The sequence below is a fragment of the Fonsecaea nubica genome (genome assembly GCF_001646965.1).
Source record: "Fonsecaea nubica strain CBS 269.64 chromosome Unknown Scaff16, whole genome shotgun sequence".
NCBI lineage: Eukaryota > Fungi > Ascomycota > Eurotiomycetes > Chaetothyriales > Herpotrichiellaceae > Fonsecaea > Fonsecaea nubica.
The window spans coordinates 172,789-198,268 of NW_019173689.1; the positions used below are offsets into that span (position 1 = coordinate 172,789).

Genomic DNA, 25,480 nt, shown 5'->3' on the forward strand with positions numbered 1-25,480 from the left:
GTTGAACCAGGAATGACCACATTTTTAATCTTTCGAGTATGTCGTTCGGTTGGGTTTGATTTTTGGACCATTTCCGCTGTGTGAGTGCGTGCGGGGAAGCGCGAGGCTGCCAAGACCTAGAGTCTAGCCAATAACGAACATTTATCTGCATATTAAATGGTCAGCACATATCAAAAACCTGTACACCAGGAATTTCAAGGCATCTTGGATCTGCAACTTACGCCAGCCTCTTATCAAATAGGCCGCCGAGCCACTTAACGAGAACATTCGACATATCTCTGCTCTATCTGTCCTCCAAACACAACTTCAAACTAGCCTCGCGCCCTGGATCTGAACTACAACTCACCTCGGATGTGAACTGAAGCGACGCGTCGAATCCGACGATGTCTTTCTTACACCTACAGATTTGTCCCCAACCTGTAAACGTGCTTTTCAATGACTGAGGTCCGGCGAAACGCTCATCACGTCCACGAAACGAAGGTGCTGAGCTATGGACACCTTGGTACCGCCGCTTATGATGACCAGAACCACATATGGACGTTCCTGCGCCAGTATCAGACCCAACATGGTGACGGTCTGGAGGCGCGGGAGAGCCAAACGAACTCTCCTTCTTTCTTGTTGGCAGACGAAAGAACCTGGAATGCTGAGCCAGACTATGTACAAGCATCTGGGCCAGCACGGGACGCTAGACTTGGTCATGGACTACAGAATTTCTTCCTGAAGCACGTCCCTGATGTAGCCTTGGTCGCTGTCGAATTACCCACACTGTCAAAGAGCATCGCCACAGAGCTCAGCTATCGGCCATCAGCAAGCATCTTCGCTTTTGGACATGCCCGACGTGCTTCAGACCATAGCGTGCACAACAAAGCCCCATATATACCGATTGTCGCAATTCGATCCTGCTCAAGCAACGAAACTCTTCAGTTCTTCGTCATCGAGGCGGATCAAATTGGAATCCCAAGTATAGCTGATCTGTCGGACCTGGGCGCAGTGCCTTTCATCGCGCATAAAGCATCGGGATGCTGGACCGGCTCCACCGACAGAATACTCCAGGTGACCTCCCCCAGTTATTCCCAGGGGACGCAGTTTCTTGTTGTCAAGCCAAGCGGTACAACCGTCCTACGGCCAGTACTGTCAAAATCGAGAGCATCAGAAGAGCTTCTGGAACCATGTCCAATCATCACTATCCCACAATCAAGGACGGGATCCCATCCTCATGCATTCGCCGCTTTCAATCCGCATGATCAGAGTCTGGTGGCGCTCGTAGACACCAGCGGGCAATGGAGCATTTGGAAGCTCACAGGGAGACAATTAGGGTCCGCCCGCAATTCACATCAGGCAACACTGAAAGCTTCAAACGCGCTCGGCAGTATTGAGCATCAATTTCGGTTCTCTGGCGCTTCGACATCAAGGGATACCTGGTATGGAGTTTGCTGGTTCCCGAACCGCGAAGGCATCATGGACAGACTCTTGGTTTACAATCGACGTTTTGCGGCAGCCTTTGACCGAACGGGATCATGCTTGGGTGGTGTCGACATGCGTCTGGGTTCCCAGGCGGACCAAAACTTGATCCTTGATGCCAAAAACAGCAGTCGTCGAAGCAGCCATGTATTTGTCCTGACCACGTCGCGCTTATTGATATTCGACTCCTCGCAGAGCAATGAGGACGACAGAAGCTCCGGCGAAGTGCTCAAACTGGCGTGCTCCTGGAATCATTACCGAGATAGAGCAGATTGGAGTCTTCGTATGGCCATACTTGAGTCCTCGGAAGGTACGTTTCTCTACTGCCCTATCGACGCGATGCCTAACATGTAGTCGCAGAATCATGGGTACTGCTTTATTCAAACACAAGCCATTTGGCTATCATATACCGCTTCGGACAAGCAGACGGGCAGTCAACAATAATGTCCAAGCAGGATCCTTCAACTTTTCAAATGCCACATCAGCTCAAAGGGCGCATGAAAGACGTCGACGATATTACGATGTGTCCAGTAGCCTTTTCAAGCCAAAGTCAGCCTGTCGGTGTTGTTGGAAGTGGCCTTATCAAGCTCGTCGCGTGCTTAGCTACAGGAGAGGTCATTGAAGCGTTGTACAAGCATGAACTTGATCAATTTTGCCTTTCAAGTCATCCAACGAAGACGTTCTTACATTTGTCCATACCGCGAACGCTGAACCACCCAATCAGTTCTAAATATGTCATGGTGGATGATGATATAGACGATTTTGTTCTGCCAGATGGGAAAGAACCAGATGACTTCGGTGGAAAGCCCGACTCTGAACAAAATATTCCAGAAGATGTGCAACATATTTCTCCCGGTCCTCGACACTGGCAGCGTCTTTTACAATATGAAGCGCTAAAGAACAATGACAACGAGAATGTGTCTTTCGGATCCGCCCTGCAACAAGCCATCGAGCAATTCGAAAGCCGGAACAAAGAGAACAAGGTAACGTTTATCCAGGTGATCTCAGACCTTGCCGATAGGTGTCGGATCACGGAATTGGAACATGACTCTCAGCTAGCAGATCAATGTCTTGATACTCTCGAGCTTCAGGGCAAGATCAATGTCCAACTGGCTGCCCATGTTGTGGGAGGAGTGCCTATTTCATCGCGCAGTCATCTACTTCTTGACCTTTACGAGGGTCTGGTCAGAACACATCTCGGATCACTGTCCGACCAGGTCACGGATCGAGGTCGGGTCAATCGCGAAAGGCTGATCCGCCAAATAGTAGGGGAATGCTTCCTTGGATCATTCGTGCTGGCCCCCGCGACAACTCCTCTGTCTGTTTCTCCACGACGATCCTGGTTACAGACGCAGGACAGTCAAGCTCTATCTCCTTCACAAGGTGTGGACTCGGATGATCCGGAGAGCTCCCATGCAGCGACACCAGAGGCTCTTTCGGAGACAGAGGCACCGGCTGTCAGTCGCCTACGCAAATATGCATTATTTCGTCACGAGATGCCGCCTCCCTTGCTCGACTATAACGCGAATATCGCCAATATCCTAGCCCACCTTCCCGAGTCGATTGAGGAAAATCCCGCGGATTATTCCTACCAACAAACGAATCAGAAGATGAAGCTTGCACAGGAGGAGATTGCGGCAGAGTCACTGAATCCAAGGGAGAGAAAGAAGGCGCTCCGATCGGCGGCTCGTCTCCAGCGGAGACTAGAAAAAACTCAGCTGATCAGTCAAGAAGTCGCGACGCGACGAAACCTGTTGCCCGGCATCAGCAGCGGACCAAAGGCCTCCGATTTCCCTCAACGAGAAGTCCAAAGCAGTCAGCCAGTCGCACCCAGTTCGAGTCAAACAATTGGCCCAGGGCTGAGCATGACGCAGCCAGAGAGAGGTGCTTATGGGACCAGACAAACAGAGAAAAAGGGAAAGAAAGGGGCAAAGAGACGGGCAGGCTTTTAGATATGGCCAGAGCTGATGTTTGTGTTGAGAGTTCTAGCACTGGCAAACTGGTTGGTTGCCACTTGGCTTCTTTGGAAACGATGCAAGCTGATGCCAAGACCTGCCGAAAAAGGGCTGAGGGATTTTACCCCGGATTTTTGGATTCTCCGAGCAGCCTTTGTGAGCCTGTGACGCGGTGAGTGTGGAATCGCAGGGTGGGTCGCACCAGGTCTGTTAGGCATCCTTTACCTGGAAGTGCGGGGGATGGCGCAGCCTGGATAAGCGTCAGGGGGCCAAAGGGGGGCAACCTCGGGCGCTAACTGGACGAGGGTGAGGTGCTTGTCGCGTGAGGGCTTAGGAAGCTGCGGGATGCTCTCACCACCCATCAACTCTGCGGCGTCAGAGCTTGGAAGCTTGCTCGGGCACTCGGGTCACTTGACTCGCAGTGGAACATTGCATGCCTGGTACCTCTTGAGTCTGGTGTCTTGCATCCTGCCATCCTGCCAACCTGCGTCCTACCCCTCAATTGCTCTTGCTTGCCTGTCCTCCTCTCTCCTCTTGTCTCCCTCACTTCCCCCTTCTTCATCCCATCCCATCCCATCCTGCTATCCCACCTGTAGCCAACTCTTTCGTCCATCTCATTCAAACCATCCCCTCCATCGGGTATCTGTCCTCGCACTTCACCCATTGGTTCTTGGTAAGTATCACTTGAACCTTACATCGGCAGCCTCCTCTCCCGCCTTACAACTGCTATCAGCTCTAACGCCTACTCCTGCTCAGACTCACCCATCACCCACCTTCTTACCAACCCCAGCCATCATGTCTGCCGATACATCAGATCTCACAAAGGTCGACTCTGCCATCGCTGTCGATGATGCCACGCACAAGGATGCCGTCAAGGAGACTAAGCGAAGAACAACATCCAGTGCTCCTGGTGTGATGAACATCAACGATCTTGGTAAGCTCACCGGTTGAAAGCTTCGATCACCTTTTGCTCACCATAGACTAGAGAAGGAGGGAGTCAAGATCGCCGTCGCTGCGGAGACGCAGAAGACCGGATGGTAAGAGTGGCGTTCCTCGCTTCCCACGACCACTTGGAGCTGACTCGGTCAGGAAACTCAACACCTCACCTTCTACGGTCGAAGATCCCTCGATCCTGAAGAAGCAGCTCACTACGCCTCCCGTCAAAAAGATCGACCTCCACTTTCCCTTGGGTCTCGAGGTCACTGCAAGGAACCTGAAAGGTGTCACGATAAAGGATGCACTCGATGCCATTCACAAGCAGTTCAAGAAGAAGGTAGACATCCCCTCCATTAACGATGGAATTCGAGCATTGATTGAAGCGGTATACTGACGCTCTTGACTTGCAGGCTGATGATGAGATGGAAGAACCATACCTCAAAGGCTTCGAATGGGACCCGGAGGAGTCATGGACGAGACTCAAGGTCCACACTCAGAAAGAAGGCCTGCCAGTCGGCAAGAAATCCAAGAAGAAGGGTGGCGATGAGTAAACTGGTTGACCATCAGTCAATACACATGACCAGACTGCTCCTGGCTGAGCGGCAAGACCGACTCTCTGAATCACTACACAGACACTGATCCACTATGATCATATATGCTATCCCAAAAGAAAATCAGCTTGGTGTGCATGGCAAGGTGCTTTGCGGGCTCTGTTTCTCACTCATTCTGGCAACGTTTGCTCAACCCTATGGTGGTGGATACCCAGATGGCTCAATCTCCTAGCTTAGACCGGCAATGACATTACCTTGAACTGATGTTTGTGCTTTTATTGGTCAGCCTTGACCCTCTGATGAAGCTGCGTAGGCTACTGGAGCAGTAGCAAGAAGGGGTTTTCTGCCGGAGTTGGCCGTTCAACCTGATATTGTTTGCCAGTCGTGGAACGCCTTGCGCCGCCGCACAGAGTTGTGTTCCCATTCGCTCCTGAGCCTGTATTGAGCCTGTATCGGTCATGGAACAGACCGTGAGATCCTTGGGGGAATTGACCCGGTAATCATCGTCATTCTTTCAGGATTCTTTCTATTATCAATTGCCATCACTCTTGAAATCTCAGATTCGCAGTGTGCTGCATTGGACCTCGAACTCACCAATTTCCAGCAAAGATGGGGTCAATCACCAGCGAACTGGATGTTGCCAACATCCCCATCGTCGACCTCTCGCCATTCACATCTTCGTCACCCTCGACAGACAGATCGCCAATCGCCCGGCTCAAGGCCGGACAAGACCTGGTGCGCGCGTTCCGCGAGGTCGGCTTCGTGTACGTCAAGAACCACGGCGTGCCGCAGGCCGAGCTGGACGCGGCCTTCGCCCTCTCCAAGCGCTTCTTCGACCTGGCCCCGGAGGACAAGATGAAGGCGCCGCATCCACCGGGCTGGAGCGTGCACAGGGGGTACTCGTGGCCAGGGCTGGAGAAGGTGTCGAGCGCCTTGGCCAAGGAGGACGACGAGGATGCGGTGAGGAGGTTGAGGGAGGTGCAGGATTTCAAGGTACGTGAAATTACTCGTGTGTTATGGCATGTCACAGTTTTGGGTTTGTTGGTTCTTGCTATAATATAAGGGGGGCCAGGTAAGGGACAATAATACACAAGGTATAAGACACCAAGGTACAAGAGATCATCGAGGGGTGAGGCTTGATCACTACCTACTATTGAGTAACCCTAATTCCCTCAACATGAGGTTGATTATCCTTCCTTCTGAACAGATCTTTTTGTTATTCTTCTGTCTCATAAAGACAATAGGAAAGCTACGAAGTCGGCTCCGAGACCAACCCGGACCAACCCAACGTGTGGCCGCCCCCAGAGGTTCTCCCGGAATGGCGACCGTTCATGAGCGCCTTCTACTGGACGTGCTTCGGGGCGGCCAAGCAGATGCTGCGGGCGCTGGCGCTGGGCATCGGGCTCGCCGACGAGGACCACCTGCTGCGCTTCCACGACGGCCACCACAACCAGCTGCGCCTGCTGCACTACCCGCCCGTGGCCGCCGCGGCCGTCGAGAGCGGCAAGCTGGCCCGCATGCCCGCCCACACGGACTGGAGCAGCATGACGATGCTGTTCCAGGACGACTGCGGGGGGCTACAGGTCGAGCACCCTCCCCGTTCGGGGCGGTTCGTCGACGTCCCGCCACTCAGGGACACCTGCGTCGTCAACGTCGGCGACCTGCTCATGCGCTGGAGCAATGACCTGCTCACCTCGACGGCGCACCGCGTGCAGCTCCCGCCCCTCCAGGACAGGTTTGTAGATGGGGCTGACAATACCCGCGTCACGCGCGCGCGCTACTCGATCCCCTACTTCCTCACCACGGACCCGGACACCGTCATCGAGTGTCTCCGCGTCGACGAGGATAATCCCCCAAAGTACGAACCGATCACGCAGCGCGAGTATGCTGCCATGAGGGCGAGGATGCAGTATTGATTCCTTCCTCACAGTACGGAGGTGAGGGGACTCTTGTGTGCGTCTGTGTGTGTGGGTGGGCGGGTGCTGCTCTATACCTAAAAAGAAGGATCGAGCTATCACGATTCCTTGTCGGATCATGAGGGAGCGATGTGTTGGAAGAAGAAAGAAGAAAGGGCTCAAGGCTCAGAGCTCGTGGTTGATCATAAGCCGGCGGGTCATCAAATAGATCAAATAGACCAACAAAATTCTCTCTAACGCATTTTCTTAGGATCAAGAAACCGTGTTTTCCTGGTCAATATACGAATAAGAAATACATTGCATCCGCGTCCACGTCTACTTGAACTTGTACTTGTAATTAGCCAGTCTGCACCCTCGACATGATACTCCCCACCATCCGGTCCCCATGCTCTCGATACACCCTTTCAATCTCGGCGAGGTAGACCCGCGCGGCCTCCTTGCGACGCACACTGCCCTTGTCGGTCCGCGGGAGGGGCTTCTCCCTCATCACGAAGATGACGTGAGTTTTGGCGAGCTTGGCAATCACCGGCGCCTCGACGTTGACTTTGTCAATCAGGAGGTCGACCTCGTTGCGTAGCTGCGATTCTCCTCCACGCTCCATATCCCGCAAACCGGCGTCGGTGAGCTCGATCAGCCCGATGGCTTGATGGTGTCCGTCGCCCCAGAGGAGAACATCCCGGATCCGGTCGTGGCCGTGTCGAATCTTGGCCTCGATCCCCGCCGGAGGGAATTTGATCCCGTGCGCGAAGAGGATCAGGTCGTCGACGCGGCCGGCGAATTTCCACGTGTTAGGTCGACGGGCGTGCGGCGCGAAGAGGTCCCCCGTCGCGTACTCGTGCAGGTCGGGGAAGGTCTGAAAGACGGTCTGGCGCGATGCGGCTGTAGGATCGTCGGAGCGGACTATGACTGGTTCGTACAGGGTCGCCGTGGTCGCGGTTAGGGACTTCTGGTCATCGTCCGTCGGAGGCTGTGTCTCGCTGTCGGCAGTCACGGGCCGCCATTCTATGCCCATGTGGCATGCGTCGATCGAGAGATATTCCATGTCCTCCGTGCCAACTTGGTACAGAGCCCACCATCCGCTCTCTGTGGCGCCAAAGAATTGAGTGAGGGTGGTATTCGTGAGGCGGTTCGTGAGGATGTTCGCCGCTCGAGGCGACAGTACACCTGAGGCAATGATTAGCTGCGAAGCCAGGTTGAATCTCGAAACTGCTCGGTCTTACCGCCACCATACGTGATACTGGATAATGAGCTTAACCTCACCAAATCCGATTCCGAGGAGGCGTACTTCTCCAGCAACGCTGGAGCACAAAAGATACAGTCTCCCTTCCCATACTCGACGGCGTCCAGCAAATCCGTTGCGTTCATGCCCCGGTCCGCAGGCCCAAAGACGTAGGTGGTCTTGCCAAAGACAGTAAAACACATCAGGATGACGGCGCTGATAACATGAAAGGGCGCAAATGGCACAATCAGTCGCCCAGCTGTGACGTTGACAGGGTTGACCCTGCGGAACCCTGGACCACCACACTGACACTCTTCGGGCAGCTGGGTTATCTGGTCATTGGCAGCCATCTGAGCATGTGTGATGCGTATTGGCTTTGGGAGGCCCGTGGTACCTGAACTGTGCAAGATCAAGAATGTATCTCGGGCAGCTTGGTCGAATGTTTTGGGCATGGGATACTTGTCTGCGGGAGAGGGGTCTAGTAAGTCATCCAGCTCCGGGCACAACGCGTGGTTCAATGAGCGAGCACCCAATATGTCCGAGACATCCACCCCTTCTGCAGACAAGAACAAATGGCAGTCGCATAGTCGGAGTAGATTCAAGTGGGCAGTAAGGCTATTGATATGAGACGAGAACAGAATCTGAGCACAGAGGCATCAGTGAGCTATGTTCTGACGCTGGATCTGGCCCAAGTCACTGTCACCCCTCCTTACCTGGTAGCCAGTTTTTGCAGCGGCCATGGCTAAAATGTGATATCTCATGTCTGATTTACCGATGTAGGCCAGGGTTGGGCAATTGGCTGAACGGCCAAAGGTAGTCTCAATGAACCATGCAGCGCGGTTGATGGCATTGGCAAAAGTGCGAAAGGAAACATCACGGAACCCATGGGATAAATTGGACGATAAGGGGATTGAAGCCCAGGTTCTGGCAGGGTCATTTTCAGCAATGTCGTCTATGGCGACGGGGAAGAGACGACGGCCAGGAGAAGTAGTGGTTGAGTATGAAGGCATCTTGAGGGGCGAGAAGACATGCTATAGGATTGAGAGGGAACGGTTGATGCGGCATGTGCATGAGATGTTCACGTTGTCCAGGACTGGCTGGTGGCCTGGGGCGGGCATAAGACGGAGTGGACGGACAAGAGGCACACCGAGCAACCCGAGATGCTGGGATGGTGGCCTGTAAGTGTGCAGATGCAAGTGATTGCTGCTACGCTGCATGCTTTGAGCGATGTATTGGGGTGGGAGGAGAGGTGGACAGTAGGTATGAATCTCCAATACGATAGAACTGGTATATCGACAAGGGCAATAGAACTGCAACCCAGACAAACATTTGCTGCTGTATCGAAGTAGAAGTAGAAGTGAAATGACAAGAGTTGGAGATGCTTGGCGACAGAGTCGATTTGTTCTGGTTGGTGCTGGTGCCTGGGCCACTGGTGACGTCAACACTTGTTACAAAAAGGCGGGGCATAAATTACTAGCCTGACAGCCTGATTACATACGCGTATCGAGTACCACCACCAGCCACGTATCTACCAGGTACCTACCAGATGCCTGTCAGTTAGGTACGTAATAGCTAATACCTTCTCATCCCGGCAACCCAAGTAGGTACAAGGAAGGCGCTGACCTAGTATTCGGTACATGTCCTTTGTACCTGCTTGGAGCTTCCCAGTCCCACTATGAAATTTCCTCCACCATCAGCAAAAAATCATCAACCACTGGTGCCACCACCGCCGCCCATTCAACCTCCACCTTTGCTGCGGCTTATACCAACTTGTACAATTATCCCATCCACATCGCCTAAGTGGACCCAATACGCTCTCACTCTCTCACACTCTCTAGCAACGGACCTCCGTCTGGTGCCCATTGGTGCCGTTGCTCCCCCAGATTTAGCGACAGCCTGACAGCTTAACAGCGACTCTATGCCTCAAATACACAGCTGCATAAGCATTGTCCAACGCAGGTAGGAAAAAGCCTTGGGAGTTCCAATGAACCTGTCATTGTCGTCGTCATCACCATCACCAACATAAACCCGTCCCACTCCACTGCCATTTCATCTTCTCGTTCTCCTCACTTTACAACGTGCTGGGCACTGTGTACTGGAAAGCTGGTCATCCTTGATTGTTTGCCCCTCGTCTGCGTCGCAATGCTGTCTTCACTCTTATTGGCGAGTCTCTTGACTCTCGCTACTCCGTCCCTCACCCTGGATACACGGCAAGCTTCCCTGTCGACGTTCATTGCACAAGAGCAAGCCATTGCCGTCCAAGGTGTTCTCGCCAACATTGGTGGCCTCAATTCCACTCTGGTTCCAGGTGCCAGCCCTGGTGTTGTCGTGGCGTCTCCCTCAACAGTCAATCCAAGTGGGTCTTGCTACTTCTCTATACATTGACGAGGAGACTGACACATGGTGGCAGATTACTTCTACACCTGGACTCGTGACTCGGCCTTGACCTACAGAATGCTCATTGAGGAACTAATCTTTGGAAACTTGACCCTAAGAAAGACCATCGAAGATTATACCGCCGCTCAAGCCATTGTACAAACCGTCACCAACCCCTCTGGCTCATTATGGCCAGCAGGCGACGGCCTTGGAGAGCCCAAGTTCTATACCAACTTGACTAGATTTGACGGTACTTGGGGGAGGCCACAACGTGACGGTCCCGCACTGAGGGCTATTACATTTATGGAACTGGCCCCTGTTCTCTTCAATTTGAACGAGACAGCTTTATACAAGCAGATCTATTGGCCACTGGTCCTCAACGACCTCAGATATGTGGGGCAGTACTGGAACCAGGTAAGTCGTTTCTGTATTTTGTGAGCTAATTGTTCTCTCCATCTAACCTCTCACTCCCTCAGACCGGCTTTGATCTCTGGGAAGAAGTCCACGGCTCCTCTTTCTTCACCCTTGCGAACCAGCACCGCGCTCTTGTTCAGGGAGCTCTCCTTGCCAGTCAGCTAAACACAACCTGTCAACCCTGTGCGCAGGCTCCTCAAATCCTCTGCTTTCTGCAGAACAACTTCTGGAACGCCACAGGAGGATACCTTACGGCCAATGTGAACGTCAATAACGCGGCCCGCAGTGGTATCAACGCGGATCCGATCCTGGCAAGCATTTCGGTTTTTGATGCAAATGCTACCTGCAATGCCAGCGGTGAGCAATTCCTGCCCTCAGAGCTTTGATTTCTTTTGACTTCTTCTAATAAACCTCGCTCTAGACTTTCAACCTTGCAACTCGAAAATGCTTGCTACCCACAAGGCCCTGGTTGACAGCTTCCGCGATCTCTACCCGATCAATAACAACGCGCAACCTCCCAACGCTGTCCTCATCGGCAGATACCCCGAGGACACGTACTTTGGCGGAAACCCTTGGCCGCTCTGCACACTTGGCGCCGCAGAATTGCTCTACGATGCTGCGCATCAGATCAGAAACGCAGGACAACTCACAGTCGACAACTTCAGTCTTCCGTTCTTCACAGATATCTCTCCCACAATCAGCCTCGGGAAATACACGGGAGACGTGGTGAACGAGATCCTGACTAATATGACGACCTATGCCGACGGCTTTGTCGCTGCTGTCCGACAATTCCTCCCATCCAACGGTAGCATTTCGGAACAATTCGATCGCACCACTGGCGAATCCACCTCAGCATCCAAGTTAACCTGGTCATTCGCATCATTCATCACTATGTCCCGTCGCCGGGCGGGCCAATTTCCCTTGAGCTGGGGCGCCTCGCTTCCGTTGGCAAACACAGACCTCACAAGCAGGCAGTGTCGCGGAACGAGCTTTAACGCCACGGGGAACTATACCCCTGCCCTTGCAGCTGGAGCTCCGAACATCACCAAGGACTGCGAATCCGAGGTGATCTTCAGCGTCAACGCCACAACTTCATTTGGCAACAACATCTTCGTCCTGGGCAACGTCACGAAGCTAGGCGGCGCGTTGAACAATGCCGACAATATCATCCTGCCCCTGAATCCAGGCAACTACACCCCCACAAACCCGCAGTGGTACGTCGACCTGTGGTTGAAGGCCGACCAGACCGTGGCGTACCAGTACGTCCTACAGGACGGCTCGCAATGGATGTTTGAAGAGCACCCTGTGCGGACGCTTCGTATTGGCGCATGTGGAAGCGGACGCGTTACCCGGACGAACGATGCCGCTACATTCTCGTCTTCTTAGCGCGAAGAAGGACAATGGCATGACAAAGGGGATCAGAAGGGAGACGCAGCTGGCAATCGAGAAAAAGAGCTGTAATGGCAGAGAGGACGAGGGTTGACACCGCCCACAAGAAGGCATAATGGTTGTTGTGTTGGCAGGAATGTGGAACGGACGTCCATGACTGGTTGATTGATTGACTGAACGAATTTCCTTCGAAGCAGAAAAGTATTTGTAGCGTCATTATCCTTACAAGGTGGTGCACCGTTTTTCAGCGTCAGACGTTGTATTCATCCGCTCACCCACCCACTGTACCCTTTGGGGAGCGTAGAAGGGTATATACACCTAGGATTAGCGACGGCGTACACTGTCATAACAGAGCATGTATAGTATAGTATAGTGTAGCGTACGATGCCACCTACACACCTACCTAGCACAAAAAGATAACATGGACACGTACAGAGCAGAGCAATATACCGCGCACGGACTCAGCCTTCTTATGGGCATGGAATAGTATGGTTCTCGATATTGTATTTTTTATTTTTATTTCATGGAAGTCCTCGTCTCATTTCTGTCAATACCACCACCCTCGCTATAGGGGGTTCTCTGGGTCTCTGGGGGTGTTTTTTCCCCGGCCCGATTCCTAATATCCCATCTCATCTAATCGAGTTGGTTTTCCTCTCCTTCCGCCCCAAGGCATTGTCAATGGTGTAGGACGCGCACATGATCTCCACGGATTTATTTTTATATGACTGACTCGTACCGCTGCCTTTCGAATCACTCGCGTCCCGAGATACATAGCACGTGAGAACGACCGACTGGAGTGGTGCTTGCTAGTAGGGAGACGGAAAGAGGATGAGCGACAATGGGGGGGATCGTTTAGGAATGACCAACAATGGCCTTAGGCTTGTAGGGTTCCTCGAGATACTTCATCTCGTCTTCGGTCAAAACCTTGCCCTTGACGGCAATGGCCTCTTCCAGGCGGGCCAGGTTGCTGAAGCCGACGATGGGGATGGTCTTCTTCTGGATGATCCAAGCCAGGGCCACGTGCGACATCTTCCAGCCCTTCTTGTCCGCGAGCTCCATGACGCGCTTGATGATTTCGCGGTCCGCCGGATCCAGGCCGCTGAACATCGGGTTGCCCTTCATGCTCTCCTCGCGCACCGTGGCTTCCGAGCCCAACGGTCGCGCCAGAAGTCCGCGGTACAGCGGCGCCCAGGGGATCAGGCCCACGCCGGTCTCGAGGCAGTATGGGTTCATCTCGCGCTCTTCCTCGCGGTAGCACAGCGAGTAGTGGTTCTGCATCGACACGAACTTGGTCCAGCCGCGGGCTTCAGCGCAATTTTGCATCTTGGCGAATTGGTATGCCCACATGCTGCTGGCACCTGCATACAGAGGAAGAAAATATTAGTTGCAGAATGCAGAAAAGGAAAGGGAATTGTTTCCGGGAAGAAAGAGAGAGGGGCCGGAGAGGTGTAGATGGCGTACCAATGTATCGAACCTTGCCAGCCTGCACGAGGTCGTGCAAGGCCTTCATGGTCTCCTCGACCGGCACGTTCCGATCGAAGCGGTGAATCTGCAGCACATCAAGATAACTCGTGCCCAGCCTCTCCAAACTGGCCTCGACGGCATTAAAGATGGCGGCACGGCTCAGACCACCCTGGTTGACGTAGTCTTTGCTCCTGCTGATCTGTTCGGGGTACTTGATGTGCAGGACGTTTGGTTCTTCGCCGACGGTGCCGAAGCATTTGCTGAGGAGGATCAACTTATGGCGCGGGATGTTGTGCTTCTTGATGATACGGCCGATCATACGTTCGGATTCACCATTCGAGTAGACGTTGGCGGTATCCCAGGTGTTGAGGCCGCGGTCGTAGGCGCCCTTGAGGAGTTTGTCGACTTCTGCCTCGTCGTCGATAACCCATGGTTGCCAGTCTTTGTGACCTGTGATTTTCAAAGGGAGCATTAAGTTAGTTACGTGGTTTGAATCGGCAGTAAGCACCTGTAATGTTGCGAGAGAGACAAGTAATGACAGCTCAGAATGTGTAAAACCGCCACGCAAGACTATTCAGGGTTGTGGATGCCTCCTCGCTTCGGCTCCTTCTGCGAGCCTCGAAAGCCGTGGTTTGCAATCCATTGTAGTGTAATGACACAACAAAGATAAGCCGAGACAGTGGACTCACCAAAGGACATGGCTCCCAGGATGGGGATGGAAACCTTCAAGCCAGAAGCACCGAGTTGGACATAAGTGACCTTTGTGTTGTCCAAGCTCTCTTGGAGCGATCGAGGCAGACCGGCGTCACCCATTTCTGCGTTGATAGATATGCTAACCTGAAGGGAGGGTGGATGTGATTGGTGATGACAATGGTGTTATCCCAGCGAATCACCTTGAATGATTAGTACACGATTGTCCGAGAGACTCGTGTGCGTGTCGTAGGCGGGGCGGGGAGAGGACACACTAGGTGGAGGGGAGGGAGACAAGTCGATCTCTTTTTTTTCCTTTTCTCTTTGACCGCAGGGGTATCTGGGAGCAGCAGCCACGAATATATACCCTCGTACCTCGCTCTGTCGGCGGAGGGATGCCGGCCGGTCGAATGAATTCAGGATAAATGTCGAGGGCCGGAAATGGGCTAACGAGAGAGCACGGGCATCGACGCCGCGCAGTTTGGCGTGTTTTGAGGACCATTGAGAAATCTCGCGGTCAGGGCATTGGATTGTGCCATCATTTGTCGCGGACTTGTTCCCCGCAGCGATTTTTCGGCTAAGCTAATATCATTCTTGTCTACCGGTTCGGTCGGGGGAGTCCTCGGGGCGTTGGAGAAAAGGTACTGGGAGTGAGGACCGTCCAGTGAGAGAGCTGCAATCGATCGATAGGATGAGCTGCGGCAAGAGTTGAAGATGTGGGTGGCACGGATTCGGTATTAGCGGACTTAGGTCGAGATAAAATCCATCTTCTCACCGGCTCATTAGCCGTCGAAAGCCAGTAGAGTCGGTGTTGGTGAATCATGACATGGATCGAGGCAGGGGATGGATGATGGATGGTGGATGGTGGACGAAGGAGGGGTGGAGGGGTGGATGGATGGATTTGATAGACGATGGTAATAATACGTGGTTGGTACAATCCACCGCCCAATGATCATGATGGATGATGGGCATTGTGGTCGACATCGCAGGAAACAGAGAAACACATATACAGGCGCAGGCGACATTCTTCTTCCTTGAGCCAATACGACGCCCCCCCAAGATGATCTGATAAACTACTTGTACTCCCAATGCTGAACCACAATACTTATGTAGCTAGTGTTACAGGTGCATCGGTAAAGGCAGAGACGAGCAAACTCCCCTTTCGTCCATTTTCCCAAAAAACTAAACCAACCACAAACACCAAGTCCACCCTTTATACCTCGTAGTCGGTGCCTCTTCAATCTTGTCGGTATGCAAAATCCCTAGACCATATCATAACATGATCAACGTGTCGTTCCCTTGGTCATATCTCATTCTCCAGTAGCGTTTATGCCTGTGCCAGTTTATCATCTGTGCCCGATCAAATCCATTGCATCTTCTTCCTCCTCGCCCTCTTCGTCCTCCATAGGCTCGTCACGCTCACTCTCAGAGTCGGACCCGGACTCGGAATCAGCCTTCGCAGCGACGGGTTGCCGAGGTGAGTTGGGCCGACCCCAGAAATCGAGGTCATCGTCATCCTCGTCATCATCCACCGAGGTGGTTCTGCGTTGAGGTGTTTCGGGGGTGCTTGCTGTTCGTTGTCCAGTCCCAAAGTAACTCCCAACGACCGGGGAGACAGATCGCGCTGAGCGAGCTGTCGGGGAGTGAGGCAGAAGCCAAGACGACCGACTTCTGGGAGTATTGGACGCCGTGCCTATATCGACAGCACCTGGGACGGCTTCATTTGATGCTCTTACTATATCCACAGGTTGAGTCCCTTGGTCGGTCGGGGTTTGACTCTGACTCGCTGTCAGGGCAGCTTCAGAGGTTCCCGCTTGCTGTGCGCGTTCCTGTTGTTCCTGCAGTTGTGGGGTTTCTTCAGCCCCAAGAAGCTCCAGCTGAGTAGTATTGTACGACTCGCAGATGGTGCATTTCAGGCCTAGCCAGTGATACTTGGTCACACTGCGGCTATTGCAATCGTTGCAAAATATATAGGCTCGTTTGTCTCGATACTCTTCCGGCATCGGTTGTTCTTCAATGTGCCGGTCCAGGCGCCGGAACTGGCTCTCCATATTGGCAATACTCTTGGAACAAATGGGACATTTGTAGCTGGTGTTACACCATTCCGAAAAGCAAGACTCGTGAATGCTGTGGCCGCAACGCATGAACGCAACTGGTTTATTCGAGGTAAACATATACTCACCGCAGATGGGGCAGTCGGATTTGGTACTCTTTTCAATGCACTTGTGAGTGCTTTCGGCCTGGATGGACATGCAAGCTGCACATGTCTTGCAGTGGAAAAAGTCTTTGCCCAGGCCTTCGCCGAGTCGACAGATACCACAATCGTCACAATGATAGATGGACTTTTCGGGATCATTGTTCCACAATATACAAATGGGACAGTAATAGCACGCCGTTTGGACCTGACACGTCTTGCAGAACTGCCCAACGGGTTGTGGGGTGTTGCAAAGCATGCACAGCATGTGTTTGGTTTCTCGACGTGGCAGAGTATGGTTTTCGGCGTCGTCGTGGCAAAGTCGGCAGGTATACCATCTTTCGCACAGGTTGCATTGCATCTTGACATTTCGCTTGTAGTGGACACAGCCAAGCATCGGCCGAGATATTTCACCCGACGACTCCATATCATCGGGGTCAAGAGGCGCATAGGTCGGCGCGAGGGCTTCTGGCGTGATGTTATAGTTGATCTCCTGGCCGACTCCCGAGATGGTCGAGCTTGGGGAAGCCGGTGTGTGGGATGTGTCTAGCGCTTTGGACAACATGCCTTTGCCAGCGAGACCCTTCTGATATCCTTCCATCATCAAGGCATGGACAAGTCTTGACTTTTCCGCGGCCGTACCGGGGCCTGACCACACACCGTTGATCTTCTGTCTGAGAGCGCCCATGCCATCGTCTTCTGGCAGTGTCCCCGATCCATCCCTCCTCCGGCCGGCACTAGGGCCATTCTCTTGTACATCTTGTGTGGGCGCCACGTCTGCGGCTCTTGACAAATTCCTCAGGGGGTCCGATGCTGCATGGGGCCGTGCGCTGTCCTGGTGTGCACGAGACCGATACGGTAACTCATTGGCAGGATTCAGAGAGGTTTCGCTGTCCGATCGAAGGTCTTGGAGAGCGACGGGGCGCGACAGCTGAGAAGAGTCGGGCTCGAGGTGAGGAAACTCAGTGGTCGAAGGCTCTGGCCGAAGAGAAGGTTCGGATGACGGTCGTCTTGACTCGTCCTCGGGCTCTAACGGAGGGGAGGGAATGGAGTCGAAGCTGTTCAGCTGATTGGCCCATAGTTGGATCGTCCTGGCAATGGATTGCACAGTGGTCTCTCTGTGCTCTGACTCTGGCTCGACCGCGGGGTCTTCCAGTGCAGGCGGAGGGGACGTGTTCCAGAGACGAGAGGGGCTCCAGCGTTGTAGGTCGGGCACAGCAGGGAAGAGACCGGGTGAGTCTTCAGTGGTGCCGCTGAGGCGGGAGAATCGCCTCGCTTGGCGCAGGACAGGTTCGACAATGAACGAGGGGAGATATTCACTCATTGAAGCCGAGAGATAAGCATGCTACGGATGGATTTGAATTTGGCAGCCTGGAGGTTGTCGGTGTCTTGACCTAGACAAATAGGAAGGGCAGACGACCAGGATTTCGAGGCCTAGAATTACTGCAGAAGGCAAAGAGCAGAGGAAATACGGGGAAAGGGGGCCATTGGTGCCATGGAGATGGCGCAGTCTGACGTCGTGGGGGAGGAGGATGACTGGTACTGCGATGACTGCGGTTCAGTCGGATGACATGTGAGACTGTCCCGTCGTTCTGGCACGTGCGTCAGTATATTGCAGCCTCGTCAACTACTAGCCTCGGGGCGCAAGGCTGAGTATCAAACGAGGTGGTTTTGGAAATTAATGGATTGTGAGTATGAGTATGGTAGTACTAGAGGGCTTAACTAACTATTTACCTTACTTATGATACTACAACCTTAACTTAAGTTACTTGATATTGACTTGTACTATAGTTTAAATATTATAAGGGGGCCTTTCCAGCTATAAAGTTAACTATTGAGAACTATTATAATTCTGCCGTCCCTATACTCCTCCTATATATGAAGCCCTAATGCCCACAATCCAAAATAAATACACTCAAGAATAAAAAATTACCACCGACAAAAAACTTTTTCCATCTACCCCTGTCGGAGGGGGTTATGGGAAGTGAAACCTTACGGGTTGCAGGTTTTTCCGTCCATTCGCTCGGTCGCTCGATCGTTCGTTCGGTCGGTTCGATTCGCTCGATCGCTCGTTTGTTTGTTGAGTTCGCTCGGTCGGTCGCTCGGTCGCTCGTTAAGTTCGGTCGCTCGATTCGATCGTCCGGAGTTGTTTCGCTCGATCGCTCGCTCGATTCGCTCGGCCGGTTCGTTCAGTCGTCGGTCGTCGGTTCGATTCCAGACAATGTCGCCTACCAGCTCAGAGCTAGTTGTTGATAATCGAAGATATCATGGCATGCCTGGGATTCGTACTGGCTCGTTCGATCGAAGGAGGAGGAGGAATCGCCTCCTAGAAAGCTGCCGCGTCACTTTGTTGAATTCGATTTCGGTCGAAGTGATTTGGCTCGGACTCTCTAGGTAGGGGTCTTGGTGTTGTGAACAAATTCTCGGGATTCAATATATATCCTTGAATTTTCTGGACCATTGGACCCAGTTTTTTTTCTGCCGGACACGTCGACAGCCATTGTACATGGTACATTGCTTCTGAGCTGCTAATGCTTCTGCCTCGCCAAGGCCAGTTGGTGTTCCCTTCCATATATCCTCGAGGCTTCGTGGGTTGCCGACGGGCCTCAGACATCGCTCTCCGTGGTGCTCGTATTGCCAGATCATGGCCACGGGCATCCAGCACGCAGACGCTAACCTTGTCCTTGACCTCTCCCTGGATTGCTTGCCGATAGTCTTATTCGTCTTCCTCCTTTGCAGTAGCTTCCAGATCACGCAGGGTTTCTTCAATTTCATGCGGTTCCGTGATGGACCAGACACCTCCCCCTTTTGCAGAGGAACGGCCAACCTCTTTGGAGACAAGATTGCGTCCAACCTTTCCAGGCCCTAGTCCAAGCCACCGGCGGCATGCAGCCTGTCGATCTAAATATTTGATAGAATCCCACCAGAGGACAGTGTCAACAGCCTGCCTTGCAAGGTTCTTGATCAGGTCATCTTTCGACGCAAACGGCTTGGCAGTGACGTTGCTGATGCAGGGGACACGACCGGGAAAGGTCACCTTCTCGGGGACGAGAGCCTTTTTCATGAACTCGTATGCCGGCATCATGATTGGACTGTGAAAGGCTGAGCGCGACTTCAACTCAACAGCTCGGGGATCATGGCCGCCAAATTCTCGTATGTGGATCAGCAGATTCCGTATCCGCTGGAAGCTACCGCTGAGCACGATCTGGTTCTTGGAGTTGATATTGGCAATGGCAATCTGTTGGAATGCCGGCAGAGCACTGGAGTCGTCCTTTGCGCCCTCGGAGCCCTGGCTCAGGAATTCTCGGACGGCTGCGATCAACGAGTCGAGTTGCTCTGGCTCGCACACCAGGGCGATCATGCCGAAATCCTCGCCCGACTCCTCTTTTGCTTTTCTCGTGCACTCTCCCATAACGTCCCCGCGTCTCCGGACGAGATCGAGTGCATATGCATACTCCAAATTGCCGGCGGCAACCAGTGCTGCATATTCACCCAGGCTATGTCCCAATGTAACGTCGATCACTTGCTCCGTCTTGAAGCCAAAGTCTTTCTCGAGCACCTTCAAGATCATGATGGACACGGCCATTATTGCAGGCTGGGCATTTTCCGTCTTGTCCAGCTGCAGGATGGGGCCCTCGTCGATCAGAGTGGACAACTTGCAATGCAATATATCATCCATCTCTTCTAAGAATGGTTTGCACGTTCGGGGAAAAGCTTCGACCCAAGGTCGTGTCATGCCTTTCCGCTGCACGCCATGACCAGGGAAGAAAAGGGCTGTCCGAAGAACAGGTTCCGAACTCGAGGCATACGTCCTTGAGGACTGCAAAGCGTGGAGATGTCGTATGACCCCCGAGAGGACTATTCGTGGAGGTCGATACATGACTGCGGGGGTCTTGGGTGTGACGGAACTCGCTTTGCTATAGGGAAGGTCGCCTCGACAACATGATGATGGACCGGCGGTTGGGAGAGAAGGATGACTCTTGAACTATACCTGGCGACCAAGGTGATTAACCAGGCTGGACGATGGGAACGAAAACACGATCCAGCTCAATTGTCGTTGACGCAGTTCCGTGAGTCCGGGCAAGCGAGCAGTCTTTTCGCTATTAGCTACCTCCAAGTAATAACTGGCTCGCCTGGGTAAGGATATTGGGGGCTCCAGCTGGGGACTAGAGACTTCCATGCCCGCCCTTGGCCTACGCATCTCGGCATGCCTCGGCCGTCCGGAACAAATATTATCCGTCAAGCTTTACGGCCTCCCACAGTGATTGTACAGACGAGGGTCTCTCCAAACTCTGATCAGAACCTCATTCATCCATTATGTACCTCGTACAGGCAAATAAACACATATTCACAGACATATTATACAGTTCCGATTCCACTTGACCTTTCTTTCCTCTTGTAACAACCCGCTGTGATGTCTAGCAAAGAGTTCCTCCTTTTCATTTCTTGATCATGGTCACATTTGCCCAATCCATTTACATGTTCGTCCCATCAGTCATTGTGAGAATGCGAATGCGTACGCTCGGATTTGTCTTCCATCTCAATGGCACTTATATCTGAGTCGGCGTAGTTGATAATGGCACCCGAACGAACCTCGATTGTGGTTTTAGCCGTGATGACCCCTTCCGGGTGTCTTGCAAAGTGGTATTCATCCGACTGTCGCGAGCGAGGCGGGCGTGGCGTACTTCGCCCCAGGAAATCGCGCTTATCACGCCGTCGAGTAGTAGGGTCGCCTAGAGGGCCACTGATGGTCGTCCTCGTTCCCCAAAAATTGTCACCGACGTCCTTCCAGCCGAAGGTATCGAGACCCAAGTCTTGAGGAGGCGGAGGTGCTCGGCCAAATATCAAGACGTGCCTGGTCACTGCGTAGAGTACAACATCCAGCCATCCACAGGAGCTGATAGCGGCTCCGGCCAAGCAGAACCACCCTACTATCGTCAATCATGGAGGTCATTGCGGCTGCGAGGAAAAAGACTTACAATATGGAACCGACACCCCCGTCATCGCGGCCATTCGACCTCCCGCGAGTGGCAACGTGCAAACAACGTAGACCACAGGATAGATAATCATGTACTTCGCAGCACGTTTCGTAGCAGCAGGGTCGGTGCCATCGTCGTTGGGGAAATTCGGATTCGACCTGCTCCGTGACTTGGTTTGGATGTAGGCGAAAATGAGAATATACGTGACAACAGTCCCAAACATGCAGACGAAGATCCAAAAGTAGTGAAGCCACAGTCGTTCTTTGTCGTATCTCTTGTCAATCCAGCACTTACGAGTCGTCAGCTTGGTTGAGGCCATCAAGGACCTGGGTACGTACCCATGCTCCCGCTCGGACGTATATTTTGGAATTTATACCAACTCCAATGATAGCCATCACATAGACAAATATCCATAGACAGATGATGCCCCCGCAGAACACCTTGTTTCCCACACGCCCGCCCCTCACCACGGCGTAGTATGTGTGCAAGGCAATGGCGAGGATGAAGACCCCAGAAGCAAGGTCGCCGGTCGAAACGAACCACCCATTCGCCCAGCAAGTCGTGGTTCCCACTTGGATTTTATCCTGGGAGAGATATACCGACGTTAGCGCGAATGCCATGGCTTGCTGAATGTCTGCCAGCACCAAATTGTAGATGAGGAGGAGGAATTGGTTGGCGCCATCTTTGAGTTGGCCTCTGTGATACCATACACAGAGTCGATACGTCAGGAAGGTGAAGAGAGCGACACTGGAGATGAGAGAAAGAGTCCCAAAGAATGCTACCGCCACCAGCCCGTGCCGCAAGACTGGAGGCAAAGGCTCCAACGTGGTGGACAGGGAGACCGACGAGGTTGCGGCCATTGTGGCCCTTGGTCAACAGATTGACAGCTGGTTCAACTTACAGAGGGATACGAGGGAGACACCTATTAGATGTATACCAGCTGGGCACTGGCATGGTACCCCGGCACCAGTTGGACCGATGCACTTCAACAATCACAAGCAGCACCGGGTCCTCCGCCATGGAAAGGGAAAGTGCAAACTCCCCAGAATGATTAGATGGTGGGTGGACGCGAGAGTGGAAAGGAATCATGGCCTGGCCTGGACTTCGGGCCTGTGAATAGTCACCGTCCTGCAAGGGCACGTTTCACGCTGTGCAAGGATTGTACTCGTAGGAACGGCGGCGTGACACCATGCCAGTGGAGTAGGACAAGATACCGAGTACTCTGCAGCGAACCGAGCACAAGCACGTGTACCTACCGAGTAGTTGGAGCTGTGTGCTATCCTGGAGTACGAGTACGACTGGTACCGACTCGCCGAATACTGGTGGCCATCTCTTTCGTCAATTTTAGTGTAGGATTCAACGCGAAAGGGGTTGAGAGTGTGAGTGGGGGGAATGGTACTCGTACCAATTGTATTTGCATCAAGAGGATGTCTCTTCTCGCGTGGAAGCCGCCTGGTACCTTGTTAATCTTTCTTAGGTAAAGCGCCGACGCACAAGTGCAATTTGTCTGGATGCTACCCCAGGTCAGGAGGACCGCCTCTTTCCTCGCCTCCGCGTACTCCATGAAGAACCCAAAGTATTGAGAATGAGAAGAAAGTTCAGGCGCTCCTCTGTGAAAAGGCCCGCGGGGTCCTGTAGAGCGGTTGCGTCTCACAAGCGCGCAAAGGAATGACGACAACATGCTCTGTCAATCATGTTTGTGATGTAGCACAGCCGAGAAAACAGCGGACAAGCTGGCAGTCCGAATCACAATGCTGCTTGCGGCTAGGAGTCTTGGTATTCGGAAAGTCCAGCCTCCTGCTGTTTGGTTGGTCTGCAGAAGGGATAATTTGAGACAGGGACGAGTGACGATAGCCTGTACAAGTGCTTGGAGGACTCAGCAACATCGGGGAGAGCGAAGTGTGTGATTCCTTCGCGAAGAAGAAGCCGCAAAATACACGTAAAATTTTGGCAGACCCGCTGCGTCCCCTGGTGCTTTTGCACCAGCCCATCGACGGGTTGTCCCGCTGTTGAGGGGCACATGGCTTAGCTGACAACCCATGTTCAAATGTCCAAATGAAGTAAAGAGTAAAAGAAGGTACCTGCAACGCTGTAGGCGACCACGAGGACGAGTCTGTACTCGGTACTTTTTAGGCCGCGCCGGAGGCTCTGCCCAATGCATATCTTGTTCGTAGTGGAGCTCGCAGTTTTTGTACAGGAAGAAACAGGCGGACTTGCCGCTGGTGATTGGCATGAGGAGTATGTACTCGTATGTAGGTAGTCGAAGCCGCCAGGGGCATGTTTGTCCTTTTCCTCCTGTCTTCGTATACCAAGCACCTCGTGCTTGTGCTAGTAGCGTCGCGATGTGTATGCCACGGCCCGCTTATCCTACTCTTGACAATTGAGAGGCCCATTGTCTTCAGGCTGTCCTCGGACTCGTTGTTGTACGTTGAGTTGCAGGAGAGGACATCGGCCAGTTTCCGAATAGAAACAAGGATGCTGATGTTCACGAGATTGTGCCCTGTACATGCTTGTTCCTTGTCTACCCAGATTGCGCAGATATTCTATACATTTGTTCCATAAGCCGTGCAGGCTGTTATTGCTTGGTGGTAAGGTATCATGGAATTGCATCTCAGGACATGCGAGGCTGTGTATCCGAAGAGCCACCCTTTCAGAAGTTCCTTCATAGTGTTGAGCATAGAAAATCACCAAGCATTTCACTCACCGACATTTTCTCGTGGTGTGACTTCCAACCACAGCTCTTTTTCTAGTCAACATGCTCTGTACGTAAAATAGAGGTGGCCACCGGTGTACTCGTTCGAGATTATCCCACTGGAGACCAAGTAGTGTTGACTGAAGTTGAGGCTGTAGGAAGATTCAGTCCAGGGGCTGATGACGCTATCTACGCCGTACCGAGTTCTTTGGTAGGGATCCCGATGAATCATTTAAAGGCTCAGCATTGTGCCCAATCTTCTTTGACATTGCCAGTCATGTTGATGGGCTGAAGGGAGATTGGGCTCGCATTGTTGATTGTCCGCAATGTCAAGTGCCCATTCTGCCCAACGGTGCCTATGGATACCACAGTCAGCGAACAGGTACCAGATTTCCTGCGGGAAGCATGACAGGGGTTTGTGACTGGGTCAGATCAAGTGTAAAATGGATGTTCCGCATCAAGACTTTGAAGCATCTTTCAGAATTGCAGAATTCACATGGAAAATCATCAGATGGAGGACATGCAGAGATGAGGGAATCCCGGGGGAAACATACTTTGGGGGTTGGTGGGATGTTGTCGAGATAGGTGAGACAGAAGAGGATGAAGAGAACTTGTCATGCCCGAATGCATCTATGTTCATCAACCTTGTCACCCATCGTCACAAACAACACCAACACCAAAATCCTCCTCTTCCTCATCAGGGCAGTTCCAAAGTGCAAATAGACAAAGTAAGAAAATGAAATGCGTGTGCCGAGAAGATTCGGCCAAGTGGCGCCGTTGCCGTGGCCACCCAGAAAAGTCCACAAAGCTGGGCTCTCCGTGGCTCTGGTAGACGCATTCGCCAGCTGAATGCAGGCACTGTTCACCTTCTCATCTCCCAAAGCGTTTGTATTTGATCGTTGTGAAGCAGGCCATCTTTGTCTTTGATTGTCAATATTGATTTGTTCCGTTGAATTCAAATACTGCCCTCTGCACTGTACACACCTACATACACGCTGCTCTCTCCAAGCCCCATTGCGTCCTCGAGACCGCAGTTCAAGCCACGACCCTCAATGCCTCGCCGTTGAACGAGTTCCCCTTCTACTCCTCACAAGTATAACGGTCGCCGGACATGCGTCTCCGAGTGCCCTGGGTATCGATCTCCATCCTGCGCCTTGCGATTGTCTCTGCCAACGAATACTCGCCCTTCTCGAATCCTCTCTTCGGTCTCTCGAACGATGCCCTGCTGGTGAAACGGCAAGGAT

At 52.8% G+C, this 25,480-nt stretch overlaps 9 protein-coding genes across 9 annotated transcripts; 4 read left to right on the forward strand and 5 right to left on the reverse strand.

The window, feature by feature from the left end:
- Positions 1-435: 435 nt before the first annotated feature.
- Positions 436-3,413, forward strand: AYO20_03425 (hypothetical protein; the record flags this gene model as incomplete). Its single annotated transcript, XM_022641728.1, has 2 exons — positions 436-1,771; positions 1,822-3,413. 2 exons carry the CDS (start codon positions 436-438, stop codon positions 3,411-3,413), a joined length of 2,928 nt encoding a protein of 975 aa, XP_022502261.1.
- A 798-nt stretch (positions 3,414-4,211) lies between these two features.
- On the forward strand, positions 4,212-4,903 carry AYO20_03426 (hypothetical protein; the record flags this gene model as incomplete). The annotated part of the gene is made up of 4 exons (XM_022641729.1): positions 4,212-4,350; positions 4,402-4,453; positions 4,506-4,689; positions 4,763-4,903. The coding sequence occupies 4 exons, from the start codon at positions 4,212-4,214 to the stop codon at positions 4,901-4,903; spliced, it is 516 nt and encodes a 171-aa protein (XP_022502262.1).
- A 609-nt stretch (positions 4,904-5,512) lies between these two features.
- AYO20_03427 (hypothetical protein) lies at positions 5,513-6,819 on the forward strand (the record flags this gene model as incomplete). Its single annotated transcript, XM_022641730.1, has 2 exons — positions 5,513-5,896; positions 6,148-6,819. The coding sequence occupies 2 exons, from the start codon at positions 5,513-5,515 to the stop codon at positions 6,817-6,819; spliced, it is 1,056 nt and encodes a 351-aa protein (XP_022502263.1).
- Positions 6,820-7,156: 337 nt separating this feature from the next.
- Positions 7,157-9,048, reverse strand: AYO20_03428 (hypothetical protein; the record flags this gene model as incomplete). Its single annotated transcript, XM_022641731.1, has 3 exons — positions 7,157-7,983; positions 8,040-8,679; positions 8,752-9,048. The coding sequence occupies 3 exons, from the start codon at positions 9,046-9,048 to the stop codon at positions 7,157-7,159; spliced, it is 1,764 nt and encodes a 587-aa protein (XP_022502264.1).
- A 1,132-nt stretch (positions 9,049-10,180) lies between these two features.
- Positions 10,181-12,214, forward strand: AYO20_03429 (hypothetical protein; the record flags this gene model as incomplete). The annotated part of the gene is made up of 4 exons (XM_022641732.1): positions 10,181-10,394; positions 10,449-10,828; positions 10,891-11,185; positions 11,250-12,214. 4 exons carry the CDS (start codon positions 10,181-10,183, stop codon positions 12,212-12,214), a joined length of 1,854 nt encoding a protein of 617 aa, XP_022502265.1.
- Positions 12,215-13,069: 855 nt separating this feature from the next.
- AYO20_03430 (hypothetical protein) lies at positions 13,070-14,494 on the reverse strand (the record flags this gene model as incomplete). The annotated part of the gene is made up of 3 exons (XM_022641733.1): positions 13,070-13,575; positions 13,679-14,131; positions 14,371-14,494. 3 exons carry the CDS (start codon positions 14,492-14,494, stop codon positions 13,070-13,072), a joined length of 1,083 nt encoding a protein of 360 aa, XP_022502266.1.
- A 1,223-nt stretch (positions 14,495-15,717) lies between these two features.
- On the reverse strand, positions 15,718-17,889 carry AYO20_03431 (hypothetical protein; the record flags this gene model as incomplete). The annotated part of the gene is made up of 1 exon (XM_022641734.1): positions 15,718-17,889. One exon carries the CDS (start codon positions 17,887-17,889, stop codon positions 15,718-15,720), a length of 2,172 nt encoding a protein of 723 aa, XP_022502267.1.
- Positions 17,890-19,281: 1,392 nt separating this feature from the next.
- On the reverse strand, positions 19,282-20,445 carry AYO20_03432 (hypothetical protein; the record flags this gene model as incomplete). The annotated part of the gene is made up of 1 exon (XM_022641735.1): positions 19,282-20,445. One exon carries the CDS (start codon positions 20,443-20,445, stop codon positions 19,282-19,284), a length of 1,164 nt encoding a protein of 387 aa, XP_022502268.1.
- Positions 20,446-21,056: 611 nt separating this feature from the next.
- AYO20_03433 (hypothetical protein) lies at positions 21,057-22,404 on the reverse strand (the record flags this gene model as incomplete). Its single annotated transcript, XM_022641736.1, has 3 exons — positions 21,057-21,493; positions 21,545-21,833; positions 21,883-22,404. The coding sequence occupies 3 exons, from the start codon at positions 22,402-22,404 to the stop codon at positions 21,057-21,059; spliced, it is 1,248 nt and encodes a 415-aa protein (XP_022502269.1).
- Between the last annotated feature and the right edge of the window lie 3,076 nt (positions 22,405-25,480).